Raw genomic sequence first — 16,997 nt, 5'->3', positions numbered from 1 at the left:
TATGATCCTGTTACCCTCCAGATTCTGACAGACTACACCTCTCACAATTCCCAAGCACTGGCCTGGGCTAATGGGAACTGTAGTTCACAGCATTTGGAGGGCACCAATTTAGAAAAGGCTCTTATGTGTTCTTTGACAGCGTATGATTAGCGCAGGCGCCCATTGGATTGGATAGTTTGTGCAACATTACTAATAATGGGAAACCATTTCCTCCAAAGCTTAGAGCAATTGTAAAGTTTTATTTCTTTTTTTTTAAAGTACATTGAATAATGTGTACAGATTTCCATGAATGTGTATGCAGCCCTTTAAAAAGTAAGAAAGATAGCAGGCTACCCATTTTCCCACAGCAATACTTTCTCATTCCAATAGTTTTTGAAAATCCACTTCTCTTTGAAGCGAGTGATCTTGCTCTCTCCAACACATTCAGGATTATTATTTTTTAAAAGAAGTGTTTCTACCAGAGTGAAATTGACCAGAACCTGCTGATAATGTCTAATTAATTTCAGCATGGCATTAATTTGTATGGTACTAGGAAAAGCTGCTACAGATAAGACAACAGGAAAACCGATTTAACAAGCATGGCTCTCTCTTTTTCCACTCTATTTGTAGAAGTTTATCAAGATACCAGTGCTGGACTGGTGCTTGTGTTGAAAAAAAGCTTAAGGCAGAATGTTGTTCTGTCAATTTACAGAAACAACTAATTTGTGCACCGCATCCGTTGATCTCATTTCTTGTGAACAGTGATGAGATAACAATTGTAGAGCACGTTGCATAGACATGTGATGTGATTGGAAGCGTGACCCACCACTGTATTAATCCCCTAGATCCGGCATAATTTTATATCTGTCCTTGCATCCAATGCCTTGCTTGGCAGCAGAGACATTCACGAACAAAGGCACTGGAACTCAAGGGCCAGAATTGCACAGAGCGTTCCACCTCTCCATGCCAATGCTTCTCCTTGGCCGCCTTTCCACCACCACCACACAGAGAGGCTCTGCCAAGTGTTTTCAGTCCTTATGTAACAGGAAATCTCCTCTTCCTCCCAGAAAAGTAGTAATAATTAATGGACCTTCCATCTTGGAAAGCTTTGCAAAGCGTGGGCTATTCTACAAGCCCCACTTGTTTTGGAAGCATCACGTCTTCACTGGAAAAGTGTATCTATCTATATGCCTAGATATATTTCAGGGGGCAGGTTTTCAGATATCCATGTCAAACTGGGCTTCCTCACCTGCAAAGAAAAAGAAATTGCTGATGAATTCCAAGTTTTGCATATATTAACTTGATGTTGCCTACTGCTTAAGTGTCCAAAGATTTAAGGCACCCAGTTCTGGACATAATGTGTTCCTTGAGACAGCTGGAAAAAGCAATGACTTCAAAGGTTGGCAGCCTATAATCCATTTAATATTTTCAGCGTGACTATGAACAAACAAATGGCATTGCCACCTTTGATAAGGATGGTCAGGTGGTAGAAAAAGTTTTCAATGTTCTTTGCCTGCCAGCGGAGAACAATGTGTTCTCTCAAAAGCTGATATTCATTTGGCTTGAGCAATGTTGTGCTATGGGAAAGCAACCTTGCAAGGTACCCTTAACCTTTGCATTTCCAGGCAGCTTTACCAGTTGTCATCTCGATTTGCTGGACTACAGCTTGCCTTCATCCCTGACTGTTGGTCCTGCTTGCCTGGGATAATGAGAGTTGTAGTGTAACAATTCCTAGAATGTACCGCATTTGCTACCCCTGCTCTCACACATTTTAACACCTCTATCTCATTTTAATGCACAGTTTGAGAACCACTTGGCTCACTCAACACAGTCCACTGACCACATATTTGGGGCCTCCACTGGAGCTCTGAGAACTTTGCACTTGCCCTTGGATTCCAGGTGCTGACCCAGGCCTGGGTCTCCCTCATTCTCTTATTTTGCAATCCTAGGCAGGCAACAACACACAGGGTTTATGGCGCTCCTGATGGACCACCATAACCAGCTGCTGGGTAAGATCAGTGCAACCTGTGATTAAAACAATGGCACTTTATGACACAGCAACAGATCACTCACCTACGCCTGGCTGCTTCTCCTCCTCAGCGTGGATGAGATTGGTCTCGGTCCCAAGGATTTCGACAGCTGGGCTTGTAACACCTGGAATGTCTGGAAGGTCACAAGGTGGTGTTTTGGCAACTGGAGAATTCCGACACTCCATTAAAAATTTGCGGTCGTATATAATGCGTGTACCTAGGAAAGAGAGACAACCACAAATCACTGCTTTCATCCTAGGGAGGAGGTAAGGAAGGACTTTTTGGTGTGTTCATCACCCAAGTGCTATAGGCTATACTACACTCTTGCATTTCACGGCATCAGGTTTGCACACTCTCCTCTCAAGCACCTATTTTGGCCTACCAAGTTCAAAACCATTGCTTATACCAAGTATGGGCATTAATAATATAGTAAAAAAAATAAAATATTTATATCCCGTCCTCCCCAGATGAAGCCAGGCTCAGAGCGGCTAACAACAATAAAAGTAACACAGCACTCTAAAATCAATTCATTTTAAAATCAATTCAAAATCAATTACAGGGAACTGTGGTTCATTTAAAACTGGAAGGAGAGGAGGAGAGGGGTGGGGAACCTTTTTCAGAAGGCCACTTTCCCTTCTGGGGGCCTCTGAACAACAAATGTAAAATATAATATACCTTTGTACAGTATGTTAGTTTCTACACAAACTCTATTCAAGCTGGCATGGGGCATTATCAGAGTTCTGTCTTCACCCTTTGACAGCTTAGTGGCATTTAACAGAGGGGTCAGTTGCCAATGTGAAGTCATGATTTGAGTTAAAAAATGAATAAATATATCCAGTAAGTTGGCTGATTCGTATGGTGCAAATGGGATCTTTCCCCCATCCCTGACACAAATGCAATTAAATGTTTATCTTCTGCCATGTGGTAGAGATGGCAGTTGCTTCCAGAGAGAATTAAAAGGAAGCATATCAATAAACAGCAGCCAAATCTCAAAACATGTACTCAGGATTGGATGGAAGAAAGACGACCCCAAATACAGTTTTAAAGAACAAAACACACTCTCCAAAAGCCACCGTCTGTCAATGAAATCTTATTTCTGGATTGACTGTCAATACCTAGCAACAGTTGGTGCAACAATTGTAAGTGTTAGCCTTGAAGAGCCCAATTCAAGTCTCACTTTGGTCCTAGCTACACTCCAAATAAGTGAATAAAGGCGAAGATGACAGGCAGGAGTTGAAGCAATTGGAGCAGGGGAAACTCAGCGTCTTTTCTTCCTTCTCGCTTCTCCATTCCAAAATCAGCCCCCCCCCCACTGAAGCAGCTTTCCCCTTTACTAAAATAATAAAAAAGATCATCAGGGTTTTATTACACAAATTTGCATTCAATGTGCCAGAAATGCTCTCAGCCAGAAACCTACTCAGTGGACTTTAGGCAAACTGCCACCTGCTCCTCTTGTGAACTGCAGGCTGTGAGAGCCAAGAATTTTAGAATGAATATTAAGGGGGTGCAACCCTCCAAAAACTGAGCTATGGAATGTTGACAGCCAGCTGGAGAAGAAAAACAGAGAAGTGGGATAGAGACTGGCTACCCTGAACATCCCATTTGGGGATAAGGATAAGGAAGTAAGGGAAGCCCTGCTGGATCGGACAAAGGCCCATCTAGTTCCACATCCTGTTCTCAGTGGTCAAACAGATGACCCTGGGAAGTAGGACATACAATAAGTGATAGGATATAATGCAATGCTTTGTTGCAAGTCTCACTTGCCAGGAAAATACTGTCGTACTTTGCAGCGCTGTTGCAAGGATTATTGATGTAATGAACATGAAGTGCTCCGAACATTATAAAGCACCGTGTGTCTGCTTTAGCCTGCTCAAAGCATAGTGTGTGGGCTAGGTCCTGGGAGAGCTGGGTTCAAAAGCCAATTCAGCCATGAAGATCAGTGGATCTCAGCCTAACCAACCTCAAAGGGCTGTTGTGAGCATGAAATGGGAGGGTGAACCCTGCAGTCCATTTGGAAGAAAGGAGGCCTATAAATGTCACTTCTGCAATTCACTGAGCCGAGTGAAACAGTCCCCTTCAAACAAAACAGAGGCTCTATGTGTACGTGTGGTGAGGAAAGGCTTTTTGAAACTCAGCATGGAGGAACTGGTGCTAAATAATCTTCCAACTCAGTAGCAGTATTTCGAAATCTGGCTACTATCCGCAGATCACGGGCAGAGTCACCAGTTTAGACTACGCCCCACATTAAACAGCCGTTAATCAAGGTCCTGGAGCCAAGCCCTGTCAGTTATTACAGCTGCCAGCCGTTGGAACACTTGCAGAACAACACCAGTTTTCCTAGAAGTGTTGTCAGTGTACCAGTTACCGCAGGGACATTTCGTAACGGGTTCACTGGAGGACTCCATCCCTGAGTTTACAGTCAAGTCACATATCTAAAGATCCAGTATGCTAAAGCAAATACGGGACAGGGAGCCCAACAGGCTTGTGCCATTATACAAATGGGATTGGCAGAAACCTAGAGGTTGTGTTTTGCCATGTCTGAATGTTTTCATTTTTGAAGTGGTCAATAGCACCCCCTCCCATTTAGCCCATTAAGTTTTCAGCTGTTTTCTAGGGCCAAATTCCACAGGGCATACCTGGTGGGATTTTTGACCTTTCCCCTTTGAACAACTGCTGCCACATTGGGGCTGAGCTTGAACCTCCCCCCCCCCCAGTGCCAAGTAATTGGGATGTAAACTCATACATATAGCTCAAGTCTGCCTCATCTTTGCCTAAGCTGTAAAAACTGCTTTGCTGGTGGTTTACACGTGCTTTTACTAAATAAGAAATACTCTGGCAGACGGCATCTCACAGGGTTACCAGGCAAGGGTCCATCAAATTTACCTGCTAACCCAGCCTTTCTCAAACTTGGGTCCCCCAACTTGTAGTTGTTGGACTACAACTCCCATCACCAATGACCACTGGTCCTGGTCACTAGGGATGATGGGAGTTGTAGTCCAACATCTGGGGAAACAAGTTTGAAAGAGGTAGTCTAACAAATTATTTTGGCTGGAGATGCCAGAGACCGAACCAGGGATTTTCTTTATGAAAAGCAGATGCTCTGCAGATCAGCCTTCATTTAACAGAGAATTCTCATTTGTGGTGACTGTTTTTCTGCAACGTGTACACTGGACTACAGCTTCATTGAAGGTATATAATGATAAGAGGGAACCCTTTTACATGAACATACAGTTGCATAAGCTTGTATGCACATGCTGGTGTGTGCATTGCAGGGAAGGGCTAATATGCTTTTCTCATTGAACAATTTAATTCTGAAACCAGGTAATGGAGGTAGTATTTTTTAGTACTTGGAAGTAAGCCCCATTTAACTCAACAGGACTTACTTCTGTGTAGTCAAGTACAGGATTACCCTTCTGAATCTCCCGCTGCCCCCAATTACTCCCTGGTCATAAATTAACTTAAGAAGAGTTTAGATTTGATATCCCGCTTTATCACTACCCTAAGGAGTCCCAAAGCGGCTAACATTCTCCTTTCCCTTCCTCCCCCACAACAAACACTCTGTGAGGTGAGTGAGTTTGAGCTACTTCAGAGAAGTGTGACTAGCCCAAGGTCACCCAGCAGCTGCATGTGGAGGAGCGGGGAAGCGAACCCGGTTCCCCAGATTATGAATCTACCGCTCTTAACCACTACGCCACACTGGCTCAAGAGCTTAAGAGCTGAATAGTCCAGCATCCTGTTTTCACAGTGGCCAACCAAAAGCAGGAGCCCAGTGTAGCAGCACACTCTCCTCACCTGCCATTCCTAGCAACTGGGATGCAGAAATGGACTGCTTCCAACAACAGAGACAGAACCTAGCCATTGTGGCTAGTAGCAACTGATAGCTTTTATCCTCCGTGAATTTGTCTAATCCTCTTTTAGAGGCATCCAAGTTTGTGGCCATCACTGTCTCCTGTGGAACTCAACAGTTTAACTCTGTGATGTGTGAAGAAGGTGCCCTTTCAATCATAAGTGGTAGCAAACTGGATGACCTCAGACTTTTAAACAATGGCATATTATCAAAACACACACACATATATATTGCATCATCCGTTAAAAATAGGGCTGCAAAATCTAGGTACTTCAGCAGCAAGCCAATATTTTGACTTTAAAAAACAAAAAGCAACTACATTTAAAATAAACATATTTATAAAAACTGCAGAAAAGCAAACACCATTCTGAGGAATTTGCTCTTGTATGTGAAGTACAAGAAGCCTGGTGCATTATATGCACAGCTAAAACAAAACTTTTACTTCTTTAAAACTGTTTTCATTTTTATGTGCAAATTTATATAGTTTTAATTGCTCAAATAAACCCCACACATATAATTTACTAGGATTTTTAAAAAATAGTGTCCAAAAGCTATTCACACAATCTGCTTTGTGACTCTTGTATGTTCCTATGGCACAAGGATGCTTGTGTGTCATGATTTAAAGTCAGAAACTCTCACTCTACAACAGGTGTGGGGAACTTGTGGTCCTCTGAATGTTACTGGACTCCAACTCCCATGAGATCCAGCCATCCTCCCTGACCACTGGCCATGGTGGTTGGGTCTCATGAGAACTAAAATTCAAGAACATCTGGAAAATCACAGGCTCCCCACCACTGACTGACAAGAACGGTGTACCACGGGCTTTCCCAACCTGGTGCCCCCCAGATGTCCCAGACGACAACTCATAAGCTGCTGGAGGGCTCCAGATTGGAAAAGCTGATCTACGAGATCTCAACCTGACCCAATGGCCTTCTCCAACCCAGCAAGCAATGGGGGGCTATTTCAATTAGCACTGTGTGGTGACAGTGGAGAAAACACTTGTCCTTTTCAATGCCCCTTTGCTACTTCAACCCAAGAACAGGCAGTTATGCACACCCATCGCCATGCCCAGTTTTTAGCCTTTCACTCTGTATGCTGTTTTTCAAGCATTTGTGATCGATTGCCAAAAGCGGAACCCGCCCTTTCCCAGAGACCGCCATGTGCTGAGATCCTGCTCTAAGGAGGCATGTCATTCAGTTACCTCTTATGCAGGAACACCTTCGATGCTGGCAAGCCTCTCAACAGCAATCCGAGACAGTTAAAAACAAGCCACGAATAGGACCTTCGGCCACTTACTTGTTGCTCAGCAGCAATAAGATTTATTTTGGACTTTTGATGGGCCAAGGCCTGTTGATGTGCAACACATCTGCAGAACTGGGGGGGGGTCACAGAGGTAACTAAAGCCATGGAATCTAAAAGCTGTGTTGGCAGGACATTGCCACAGCATTAGTTTACACCAGGCATGTTCAAAGTCTGATTCGGGGGCCTAATCCAGCCCGCTGGTTGGTGTAATCCAGCAGTTAATTTCCTGTGGCACTTAATTTCCTGGGGTAAAGGTAAAGGGACCCCAGACCATTAGGTCCAGTTGTGGCCGACTCTGGGGTTGCGGCGCTCATCTCGCTTTATTGGCCGAGGGAGCCGGCATACAGCTTCCGAGTCATGTGGCCAGCATGACGAAGCCGCTTCTGGCGAACCAGAGCAGCACACGGAAACGCCGTTTACCTTCCCGCTGGAGTGGTACCTATTTATTTACTTGCACTTTGACGTGCTTTCAAACTGCTAGGTTGGCAGGAGCAGGGACCGAGCAACGGGAGCTCACCCCGTTGCAGGGATTCAAACCGCCAACCTTCTGATCAGCAAGCCCTAGGCTCTGTGTCCCTAAATCCTAAAAAAACACCGCCCATGTCCCTAAATCCTAAAAAAACCTCAAAAGCTCAACAACTTCAAAACTTCAATCCTAAAAAAAGGTCAAAAACTTTGGTTGGCCCTCCACTTCATCAAATCTGGCCCTCTTTGAAAAACGTTTGGACACTTTACACAAACCAGAATTAAACGTGCTCCATTTCCTGACATATCAAGAGTGCCACGTACTTAGGTCAGCTTCTTGTTCTCACTTCCCCATACTGAGCTCTGCCGCAATCGACAAACAACAGTTTTGATCAGGTCAGCTGTTCTGTTTGTCCCTCTCAGCTCTCTCTCTCCCACTCTCTATAAGCCTCGGTTAGAAAGTCAAAGGTCAGAGCTGTTGACACCAGCGTGACTAAACCCCTTTCTCTGTCCAGGTTACAATTTAGAGGAGTAAGAGAAGTGTTGGTCAAGGTGACATTTCTGGACTTGGCTGAAGACTTGCAAGCAACTCAACTTCCCAATTTACATTTGCAGTTCCCCTACACAACAATAGGGGTGGGGTGGAAGAGGGGGCTGTTGCTAGACTCCCATCGTCCCTGACCAGTGACCATGCTAGCTGGGGTTGATCAGGGTTGGAGTGTAACATCTTCCCCACCCTTGCAGCAGATGAGAGCTTTCTAAACTTTTCACGTTGGCATGCATCATTTTGTAACATGGTAATTCAGTTCTATTAGCAAAGAGGAGGCTAAACTAACCCCTTTCCAGCTCTGGGAGGAGCACGGGGAGTATTCACGTGACACACAGTTTGGAAAGCTCTGCAATAGACCATCACCTCTCCTCTCCTTCCCAGCAAAGCTTTCAGGTGAATTCTGCCTTTCCCGCGCTTACTCCCCAACAGCACAGCTAACAAAGGAAACAAGCAGCATGCACATAAGCACACACTTTTAGATTTAACGGTTTCAGGCCTTATTCTAGGAAGGGTCCAGGTGCTGGTTTGGTGGGGTTAGATGTAATGGCGGACTACCATTGCCACCAAGTCGAAAGCAAAGCATGCAAAGGGAATAGGGAGAAAATTGTGTAATCTATCACAGCATTTTCCCACCCAACGCCAAGCCATGCCTTGGCATAAGATTTTGAGAACCTTAATTTCAGAACCAGAGCTTGCATGTAGGTCTGATTTTATGCCTAGTTCCAATTCCTTGAGGATAACAACTGCAAAACTTCCTCCAAGTAGCAACTGCAGACAATTCTTTGTACTCTGTATTATTTTAATTCCCCCCCCCCCAAGGTTTTTATTGTACTTCAGGAGATCTTAACCTATTACACTATTTGTAAGAATGGATTCCAAATATCATTGAATTTGTCCATGGCAAGTCTGCGTTTATATGCAATGCACATTGTTCATATGTTGCGAGTTTGTAAAAGTCTTCAATCCAATTGTAGAAGGGAGACACATTTTTATTTTTCCAATTCATCCGTATCAGTTTTTTTGCTGTGGTAAGGGCATGTACTGTACTGTATTATTTTAATTTAATACCAGCTCTTTACCCTCAGATCCCAGGACGAGTTACAACAATTTAAAATACAATAAACACAGTTAAAAAAACTTATAATTGCAAAAGCTACTAGGGCCAAGCGAGAGACTACTAGGGTAACTCTCATCTACTTTCACAGTACATATTATTCAGCAAAACTCATTTTACCCTGTAGTCAACGCCTCAGATCAGTAGCCAGCTGCCAAACTAAATCTTCACACAAGATGGCAAAGCTCAGTTTGTATGCAAAACTAAGCGTGAATGAGCAAGTGTTGTGGCTATACAGAGCAAAAATCGCAGCTGCTCCTCCTTTGGTCCTGCTGCTGCTGTGCTGCCTGGAGCAAAACGATGGCTTGGCTTAGCATTATGTGCAAACTCAGGCTCATGGTGTGTTTTCCACAAATAAACCATGTGCAGTTAGCGAGGAACAATTCTTGGCTGCAGCTCATGGTTGGTTTGGAGAAAGTCAAACTACAAGTCCAGGTTCACATGCAATGTTAAGTCAAACCATGGCTTAGCGCTGCTGTTTGTGGCAAACTAGGATGTAGAATGCTTTCGAAGTACAGTGGTACCGCCGGTTATGAACTTTTTGTTCCGGAGGTCCGTTCTTAACCTGAGGCGTGCTTTCGCTAATGGGGCCTTGCGCTGCTGGCACGCGACTTCTGCTCACATCCTGGGGCAAAGTTTGCTACCAGGAGACCTACTTCCGGATTAGCGGAGCTCGTTACCCGAAGCATTCGTAAGGAGGATGGTACATAACCTGGGGTTCCACTGTAGCCAGAAGAGCAGTTTTGACTTTGCTGGATGTGCCACAAACATTTACAGTTGTACCTTGGATCCCAAACACCCTGGAACTCTGATGTTTTGGCTTCCAAACGTACCAAACCTGGAAGTGATTGTTCCGGTTTGTGAACGTTCTTTTGGAACTCAAATGTCCGACCGGGCTTCTGCAACTTCAGTTTTTGAACATTTTGGAAGCTGAACGGACTTTTGGAATGGATCCTGTTCGACTTCCAAGGTACAACTGCATTTCCTTTAGCCTAAAGGTAAAGGTAAAGGTACCCCTGCCCGTACGGGCCAGTCTTGACAGACTCTGGGGTTGTGCGCCCATCTCACTTAAGAGGCCAGGGGCCAGCGCTGTCCGGAGACACTTCCGGGTCACGTGGCCAGCGTGACATCGCTGCTCTGGCGAGCCAGAGCCGCACACGGAAACGCCGTTTACCTTCCCGCTGCTAAGCGGTCCCTATTTATCTACTTGCACCCGGAGGTGCTTTCGAACTGCTAGGTTGGCAGGCGCTGGGACCAAGCAGCGGGAGCGCACCCCGCCGCAGGGCTTCGAACCGCCGACCTTTCGATCGGCAAGCCCTAGGCGCTGAGGCTTTAACCCACAGCGCCACCTGCGTCCCTTCCTTTAGCCTCCAGGCTTCTAAATAACCACAAACCTGGTCACCTGAAGGGAATAAGAGTCACGTGCAGGCAACCAAGCTGGATAGCCTTTGTATATAGCAATTTCCAAAGTGCTTTCCATGATGGAATCCACAGTGCATGAAGCAACTGAGTTTCTCATAGACAGAAGACAGCATTGTCGCCGTCTGCTGAAATACAGCTGAGCTGCTAATGATGCAAGCCTACGCACAATTGCTACAGAGCGAGTGCCATTGAACTTACTGTGCTGAACGAATATGGGAAGGATTACACTACAAGAAAATGTCAGATTTGTGCAGAAAGGCTGCAGAGTTATTAACTTTAAAGGCTAGTTAAATTCAAGTCAAATACTTAAATCAAAAAGGAAGCAATTGTGCATTTAGTTTCAAATAATAATAATCCGCATAGCACTGATTAAATCAAGAACATACTTCATGACCTCAGCACAGCCACTGGGCATCTTATCTAACCTGACACTATAAAAGATAGACAAAAATAATTTGGTACTAACGTGAAGTATCTGTCACTTAACAGCAGCCATTCTATCAGGCTGAGGGAGAGAAAGGAAACAGAACTATCCCATATGGTCTTCGGAGACACCAGATGCCTTTGGCTCTCCCTCAACTTTTACCTTGAAGATGGTGTACCAGCAGGTACCTGAATCGTTTATATGCCAACTAATTGTTCTAAGAAGCCTCCAACTATAAAAACCAGTGCCTGAGTTTACTTTCTTCTCTCCCCCCCCCCCATTCCTTCTGCCTTTTTGTTGTGCTTTTTAGACTGCAAACACAAGGGCAGAGACTGTCCTGTTTTTTTATTGACTCATAAGCCACTCTGTGAGGATTTTCTGCAGAAAAACAGGGTAAAAAGGCTTTAAATAAAGTAAAATTATAGTGGTGCAGCAAAATATTCTAGGTTCTAGGACTTCTGACTCTGAGCAGAGAACCCAAGGCTCTCTCTTCAGGTTTCTACTAATTAGCAGACAGCAATAACTTTTTAAGTATGTTTAATTCCGAGCTGACAAACTCCAGAAGAATAGCTATGCATTTTGTAGCACCTAAAACAGGCACCCCCAAACTCGGCCCTCCAGGTGTTTTGGGACTACAACTCCCATCATCCCTAGCTAACAGGACCAGTGGTCAGGGATGATGGGAATTGTAGTTCCAAAAAACAACTGGAGGGCCGAGTTTGGGGATGCCTGACCTAAAGTGTAACAGATGCATAAGGTCATTATGGCATAAGATTATGTCCAATACAGCCCACTTAGTCGGTTGCATGAAGCATCACCCTGCTCTGAATTTGCATATATTTGAATTTTGATTAGAAATGTCACGAACTGTACCCGTATCTCATATTTTTTGACCCAGTGCTTACTATTTTTTCCCTCTATGCCTAAGAGGAGTGTACAAATACACAGCCTGCCAACCAAGGGGTAATAGTTTGTGCCTCTGACAAAGTGGTCTCTACTACTATGACACAACAATGTGCTTTCTGGTCCGCAACAACCTTTCAATCTAGAGCGACAAGACTGTTTAAACACATTTCCAACAAGTTAAACACTGTAAGCAATGCTAACACCCAGGAAGTTTATGCACAGTCTGGAGCCTTCCATGAACTGTCACGGAAGCTTTTACACTGCTCACTAAGCTCACTTCTGTTCTTTGCAAGATACCTGCTCCATTATATTTGTGCGTTGCTACATGCTACAAAACAGTTAATGTTATGAAGCAGTCTGGGTTGCTGCCAAGGAATCATGCTTCACACAAAAACAAACAAGGCCAGGCATGCCTCTTCCACGCCCCATGTCCCTGGTGCGCAAATTCAGCTTGCTGATTCTTGCAAGGCCACGGCACCTGTGCATATCTCACACCAATCCTTGACCTGTGTGCTTAGCAGGTGTGGGGCAACCACAACGGAGGTAGCAGGGAGAAAGACGGCTGACAAGCAAAACTTGGGTGTACCATACTGTATTTTCTCAGGCATTGCTTCCTGCCAAGTTTTGCATAAAAGAGCTAAAGCAAGGCTAAGGAACATGTGGCGGTCCATGTTGGCCTACAAGTCCCATAATTCCTGTCCGTTGGCCCCTCTGGCTGGGAATGATGAGAGCTGGGGTCCATCAACATCTTGAGAGCCACAAGTTCTCTATAAGCTATAGCAGGGTTTCCCAAATTTGGGTCTTCAGCTGTTTTCGGACTCCAATGCCCACCATCTCTAGCTAGGAGCAATGGTCAGGGATGATGGGAATTGTAGTCCAAAAAACAGCTGGGGATCCAAGTTTGGGAAACTGCATCCTACAGGGATGCAGGAAGCTTCACCAGTTGATCACATTTTCAGGTGCACAAGGCTATTCTAGCTTACCCTCTGGTCCTCAACTACTCATATCAACATTAAGACTTTCAGACAGAAAAGGCCATGCACAAAGAATTAAATTTTGCCTTTGCATGTCTGCCACACGGTTTAACTCGGTTCAAACAATCTATTAAAAAAACAACAATTGCTTTTAGTTGACAACAGCGTACAGATTTTAAAGCCTGGCAACACTTCTGCATGGGGAACCAGAGAAGTTTGCACACAGATGGATATTAGTCAAATAAAAGAAATTACTAGCATTCCTCAGCACAGCTCATTCTCTTGGACTGATATAACAATAAAGCTACTGAACAGTTTTTATTCAAAAACAACCCATTAGAATTACTACATCGGCGCTTATAACAGAACGTTCTCCACGCTGGAAGGATCTCTGTATTTTTTACTTTCAGTAATTTATGAACAGTTATTGCTGTGGACATCTGCTCAGCAATGCTAATAAATTGGAAGGGGCAATGGACTGAGGGCTGCTCATTATCTTTTATTCTTATCATTCTGGGGAGGTTTCCGCAGCCTTTGATTAAACCATTGTACACAGATAAACTCTGGAAAAAGTTATACACATGACAGCTTAGAGGACTATGGCCGTCCTTTATGCAGGCAAACATAATTTGCTGTTCACAATTTTGTATGCTGCTTTATAAACTGGAATTTAAGTCCTCTGCACTGTTCTAGGCGACTTAAGGCTGGCATTCTAACCACGTCTACTCAGAAGTAAGTCCCATTGAATTCCACGGGTATTCCATGGTAATATTAGGATTGCAGCCTAAGCAAACAAACAAATACACTTGAGCCTCCAGGACTGCTCTCCGCTAATGCCAATATAATCATTTAATATCAACTGTCTCATGCCTGACAGAAAGCAACAGCCTTTTTTCTGACAGACCCGTATATGTAATTCCACAAATCATGCCCTGCTCAGCCATCACCCAACTCCAGAAAGTCACATTCTTTGCAAGATATTTACTACTGTCTGACATAACAGTAAACACGGAGAAGGCAGAAACAGTCTTTAAGTGAATCATAGTGCTGGTTCAGACAAAAAAGTGCTGCCTCAGCTGTTCCATCCTTATTATTTTGAGATGTAGCCTCTTCTACTTTCAGTGCATGCCAAATTGTGTGCCCTGTGTTCAAGCATTTCACCGCTGCCTTAAGTCACTCCAAGTTAAATTCCGCACCTAAGTGCATTTCCTAGCATCTAAGAAATTCACTACTTTGTTCTCAACATCAGGAGTGGCAAAAAGCCTAATAATCTGCATGGAGTGCTGCATGACCCCTGTAAATTGAGTCACCTGTACTATGCACATAATCCCTAGCCCAAATACTTCCAAAGAACAAATATGCCCCACTCTCGTATTCTCCGGCAGTCCCTACCCACTCCCCAACCTCGGGGTACCCATTCTCTGCCCCTAAACACAAAGCCTCTTTGAAGGCATGCAGCAACCAGGCTTAATCTGTACTGTTTGCAATCAGTTGTTTTGGTTTCAGCCATTTGTGCAGTTTCCTGCACTGAAGCCAAGGACAGAAAGCTTTTAAATCAAAGACTTGTTTCACAGCATAAAGACAAAACATTTCTCCACACAATGAAGATCATTTCTGATGTTTTAGGCTTGCTCTCTTGTGTTAGGTAATTAGTTCCACTACCTCAAATTAACAGAATTATACACTATCTTCCCCTGCCCACCTTCCAAAGTCAATATGTATTCCTAAGCACTCAGGACAGCAAAGGAGCACCTAATTCGTTATTATCATTCTAAAACAGGCAGTATCATGAATCAAGCCTGACCATAACTACTGTCCCTTTCCCCAAAATCCCCATACCCCAGGATCCCCCATGCACTGTTGGCACAAAGTGGCAGTTCATTGTCACAGGGAATGGTTGATTTCCAATAGGCAAATGCCACGTGTGGGTAATCTTAGTAAAAGGACAACAGCATATTCAATCATTTCTCCCCACATAAGGAATAGTTTGGCCCTTAGTGCTGTGGTTAAGGCAGCACTCTGAATTTCGTGGCTTTTACATCCTCTGGCTCCCTATAGTCACTGGCCAATCTGTTAAGGGAGAATAACACTTCATGCATCTGACTAAGTGACCAAGGAAATCTTGTCTCCCTCTTTCTCCCCCAGTTGAATATTACTTATGTGTTATTAAGAAGAGGGGAATGACCCAGGTCTGGCTCAAGTTCACCTTCATATTACCCACACCTCTTCTCCAGTTCTTTCCCAGGAACAGACCCTGCCCCTCCGAGGATGCCCTGGGGACCCCAGAGCTGATTGCAAAAAGGATGCAGAGTGGCAGGGGAGTCTCGGCCCCCAATCCTTTTTCCCACCGCCCCACTTCCCTCAAGAGCTCACACTGGTAAGGATGCTCAGAGGTGCTCTTGCTTCCCTCTGATCAAGCCGCCTGCTTACCCGCCCGCAGCTGTCACTCTGCACATGTCTAGAGGCACTACTAGAGCTTGGTCTGAAGGGGGACCACCACACCGAGCCCTCCCTGGGAACGAGACTCTGCACATGCCCAGAGGCACTCCAGAGCCGCTTCCCACTGGAAGTGAGGGGGGCGGGCGGAGGGGAGTCCCAAGAGCCAGCGCCCGCCGGGGGGCTGCTCAGGGGCGCTCTGCACATGCTCAGGGGCGCTCTCTCCCTCCCCGTGGCCGCTCACCGCCCGGCGTGGTCCCGAAGAGGGTTCCGCCGGGCGTGGTGCTGTAGTCGCCGGGAGGCAGCGCGGCTCCGTCGGGCAGGATCAGCCGCTTGGCGGGGCCGGGGATATCCCTGCCCAGCGTCGGCCCCTGAGGGCGGCAGCAGCTGGCGGCGGACATGGCGGAGGCGCTCGCGGACCAGAAGACGCGCGACCAGGCGCTCGCTCTCCCTCTCGGTCCCAGCGCCCCGCGGCCACGCCCACTTGGCGCAAAGCACGGCGGGAAGCGTAGTCCTCAGGGGCGGAGGGAGCGGCCGCCGGCCCCGCCCCTTTGCCCTACGTCACGGCGGGGAGCGGAGTCCTCAGGGAGGGAAAGAAACTGGTCCCGCCCCTTTGTGTTTACGGCGGCGCCGCGCAAAGCACGGCGGGAAGCGTAGTCCTCCAGCGCCGTTGTTCACCTAGCGCGGTGTCGTTTGCGCCAGAATGGTCTCCCACTGGCATAGACTCAGGACCCGCCTCTGGCTCCCAGTGTGCAACTTTTTAAAAATTATTATTATTATTCAATTTTTAAAATTAATATTCCAAAAAAATTAAAACAAACACACACACAAACATCCTGTTTATAATTAAACCAATCTTGGTAACATTGTTAAGTGACTTCCTCAAATCCTCCTGGTTGAATTTCATTATATATCATTTTAACAGTTTTCCAAAATTGATCTTCTCAAAGAAAAATTATCTTGATCACGTAACATCTTTCATTCCTTCTAATCTGGCTTTAAACATCTTAATTCAGATCCTTACATATTTAAATCCTAAGTCTATCTCGTATTTGCAAGCTTTTCCAATTAGGTTATCTTAACGTATTTAGCTAAATAGTCTTTAAATTTTATCCATTCTTCATGGTACTCCTCCCCCTTCTGGTCGCGGACTCTTCCAGTCAGGTCAGCTAGCTCCAAAAAGTCCATCATCTTCATCTGCCAATCTTTCACTGTTGGTACTTCTTGTGTTTTCCAATTCATTGCTAACAAAATTCTTGCTGCACTTGTGGCATACAAAAATAATTTAACATCTTATTATTATTAATAACTGAATTTCTATACCGCCTCTCATCCAAAGGTGCTAATGCAGATAGAACAATGCGGGACGCAGCAGTTACGAGTTTCCAGTCCTCAGCCGCTGCAATTTTCCAGTGGCTTGACTTCACCCGTGGAGGCGCACTTCATTGTCTCTGGACAACAGCGTCCGAAGACCACAGCATGGTTTACAGTATAAAAACACAAAATACATTTTAAAAAAATAAAATTTACATTTTATTGGAGTGATTT

The 16,997-nt window shown here is 45.1% G+C and overlaps 1 protein-coding gene across 1 annotated transcript; it reads right to left on the bottom strand.

The window, feature by feature from the left end:
* Positions 1–219: 219 nt before the first annotated feature.
* Positions 220–15,889, bottom strand: EIF4EBP1 (eukaryotic translation initiation factor 4E binding protein 1). Its single transcript, XM_079955298.1, has 3 exons — positions 15,694–15,889; positions 2,053–2,226; positions 220–1,228 (listed from the first exon to the last, which is right to left on the bottom strand). The coding sequence occupies exons 1-3, from the start codon at positions 15,848–15,850 to the stop codon at positions 1,197–1,199; spliced, it is 363 nt and encodes a 120-aa protein (XP_079811424.1). The 5' UTR covers positions 15,851–15,889; the 3' UTR covers positions 220–1,196.
* Between the last annotated feature and the right edge of the window lie 1,108 nt (positions 15,890–16,997).

This window comes from Podarcis cretensis (assembly GCF_951804945.1).
Source record: "Podarcis cretensis genome assembly, chromosome: 15".
Lineage (NCBI taxonomy): Eukaryota > Metazoa > Chordata > Lepidosauria > Squamata > Lacertidae > Podarcis > Podarcis cretensis.
The sequence above is the reverse complement of the archived record's forward strand: the minus strand, read 5'-3'. Positions and strand labels throughout refer to the sequence as shown.

What these genes read in the sequence shown, in the direction of transcription:
- EIF4EBP1 (XM_079955298.1), bottom strand. Translation starts at nt 15,850, where the DNA reads ATGTCCGCCGCCAGCTGCTGCCGCCCTCAGGGGCCGACGCTGGGCAGG. An exon ending in CTTCGGGACCACGCCGGGCG is followed by an intron (nt 2,227 to 15,693) that starts GTGAGCGGCCAC and finishes TCTCTTTCCTAG; the next exon opens with GTACACGCATTATATACGAC. An exon ending in GGAGAAGCAGCCAGGCGTAG is followed by an intron (nt 1,229 to 2,052) that starts GTGAGTGATCTG and finishes TTTTCTTTGCAG; the next exon opens with GTGAGGAAGCCCAGTTTGAC.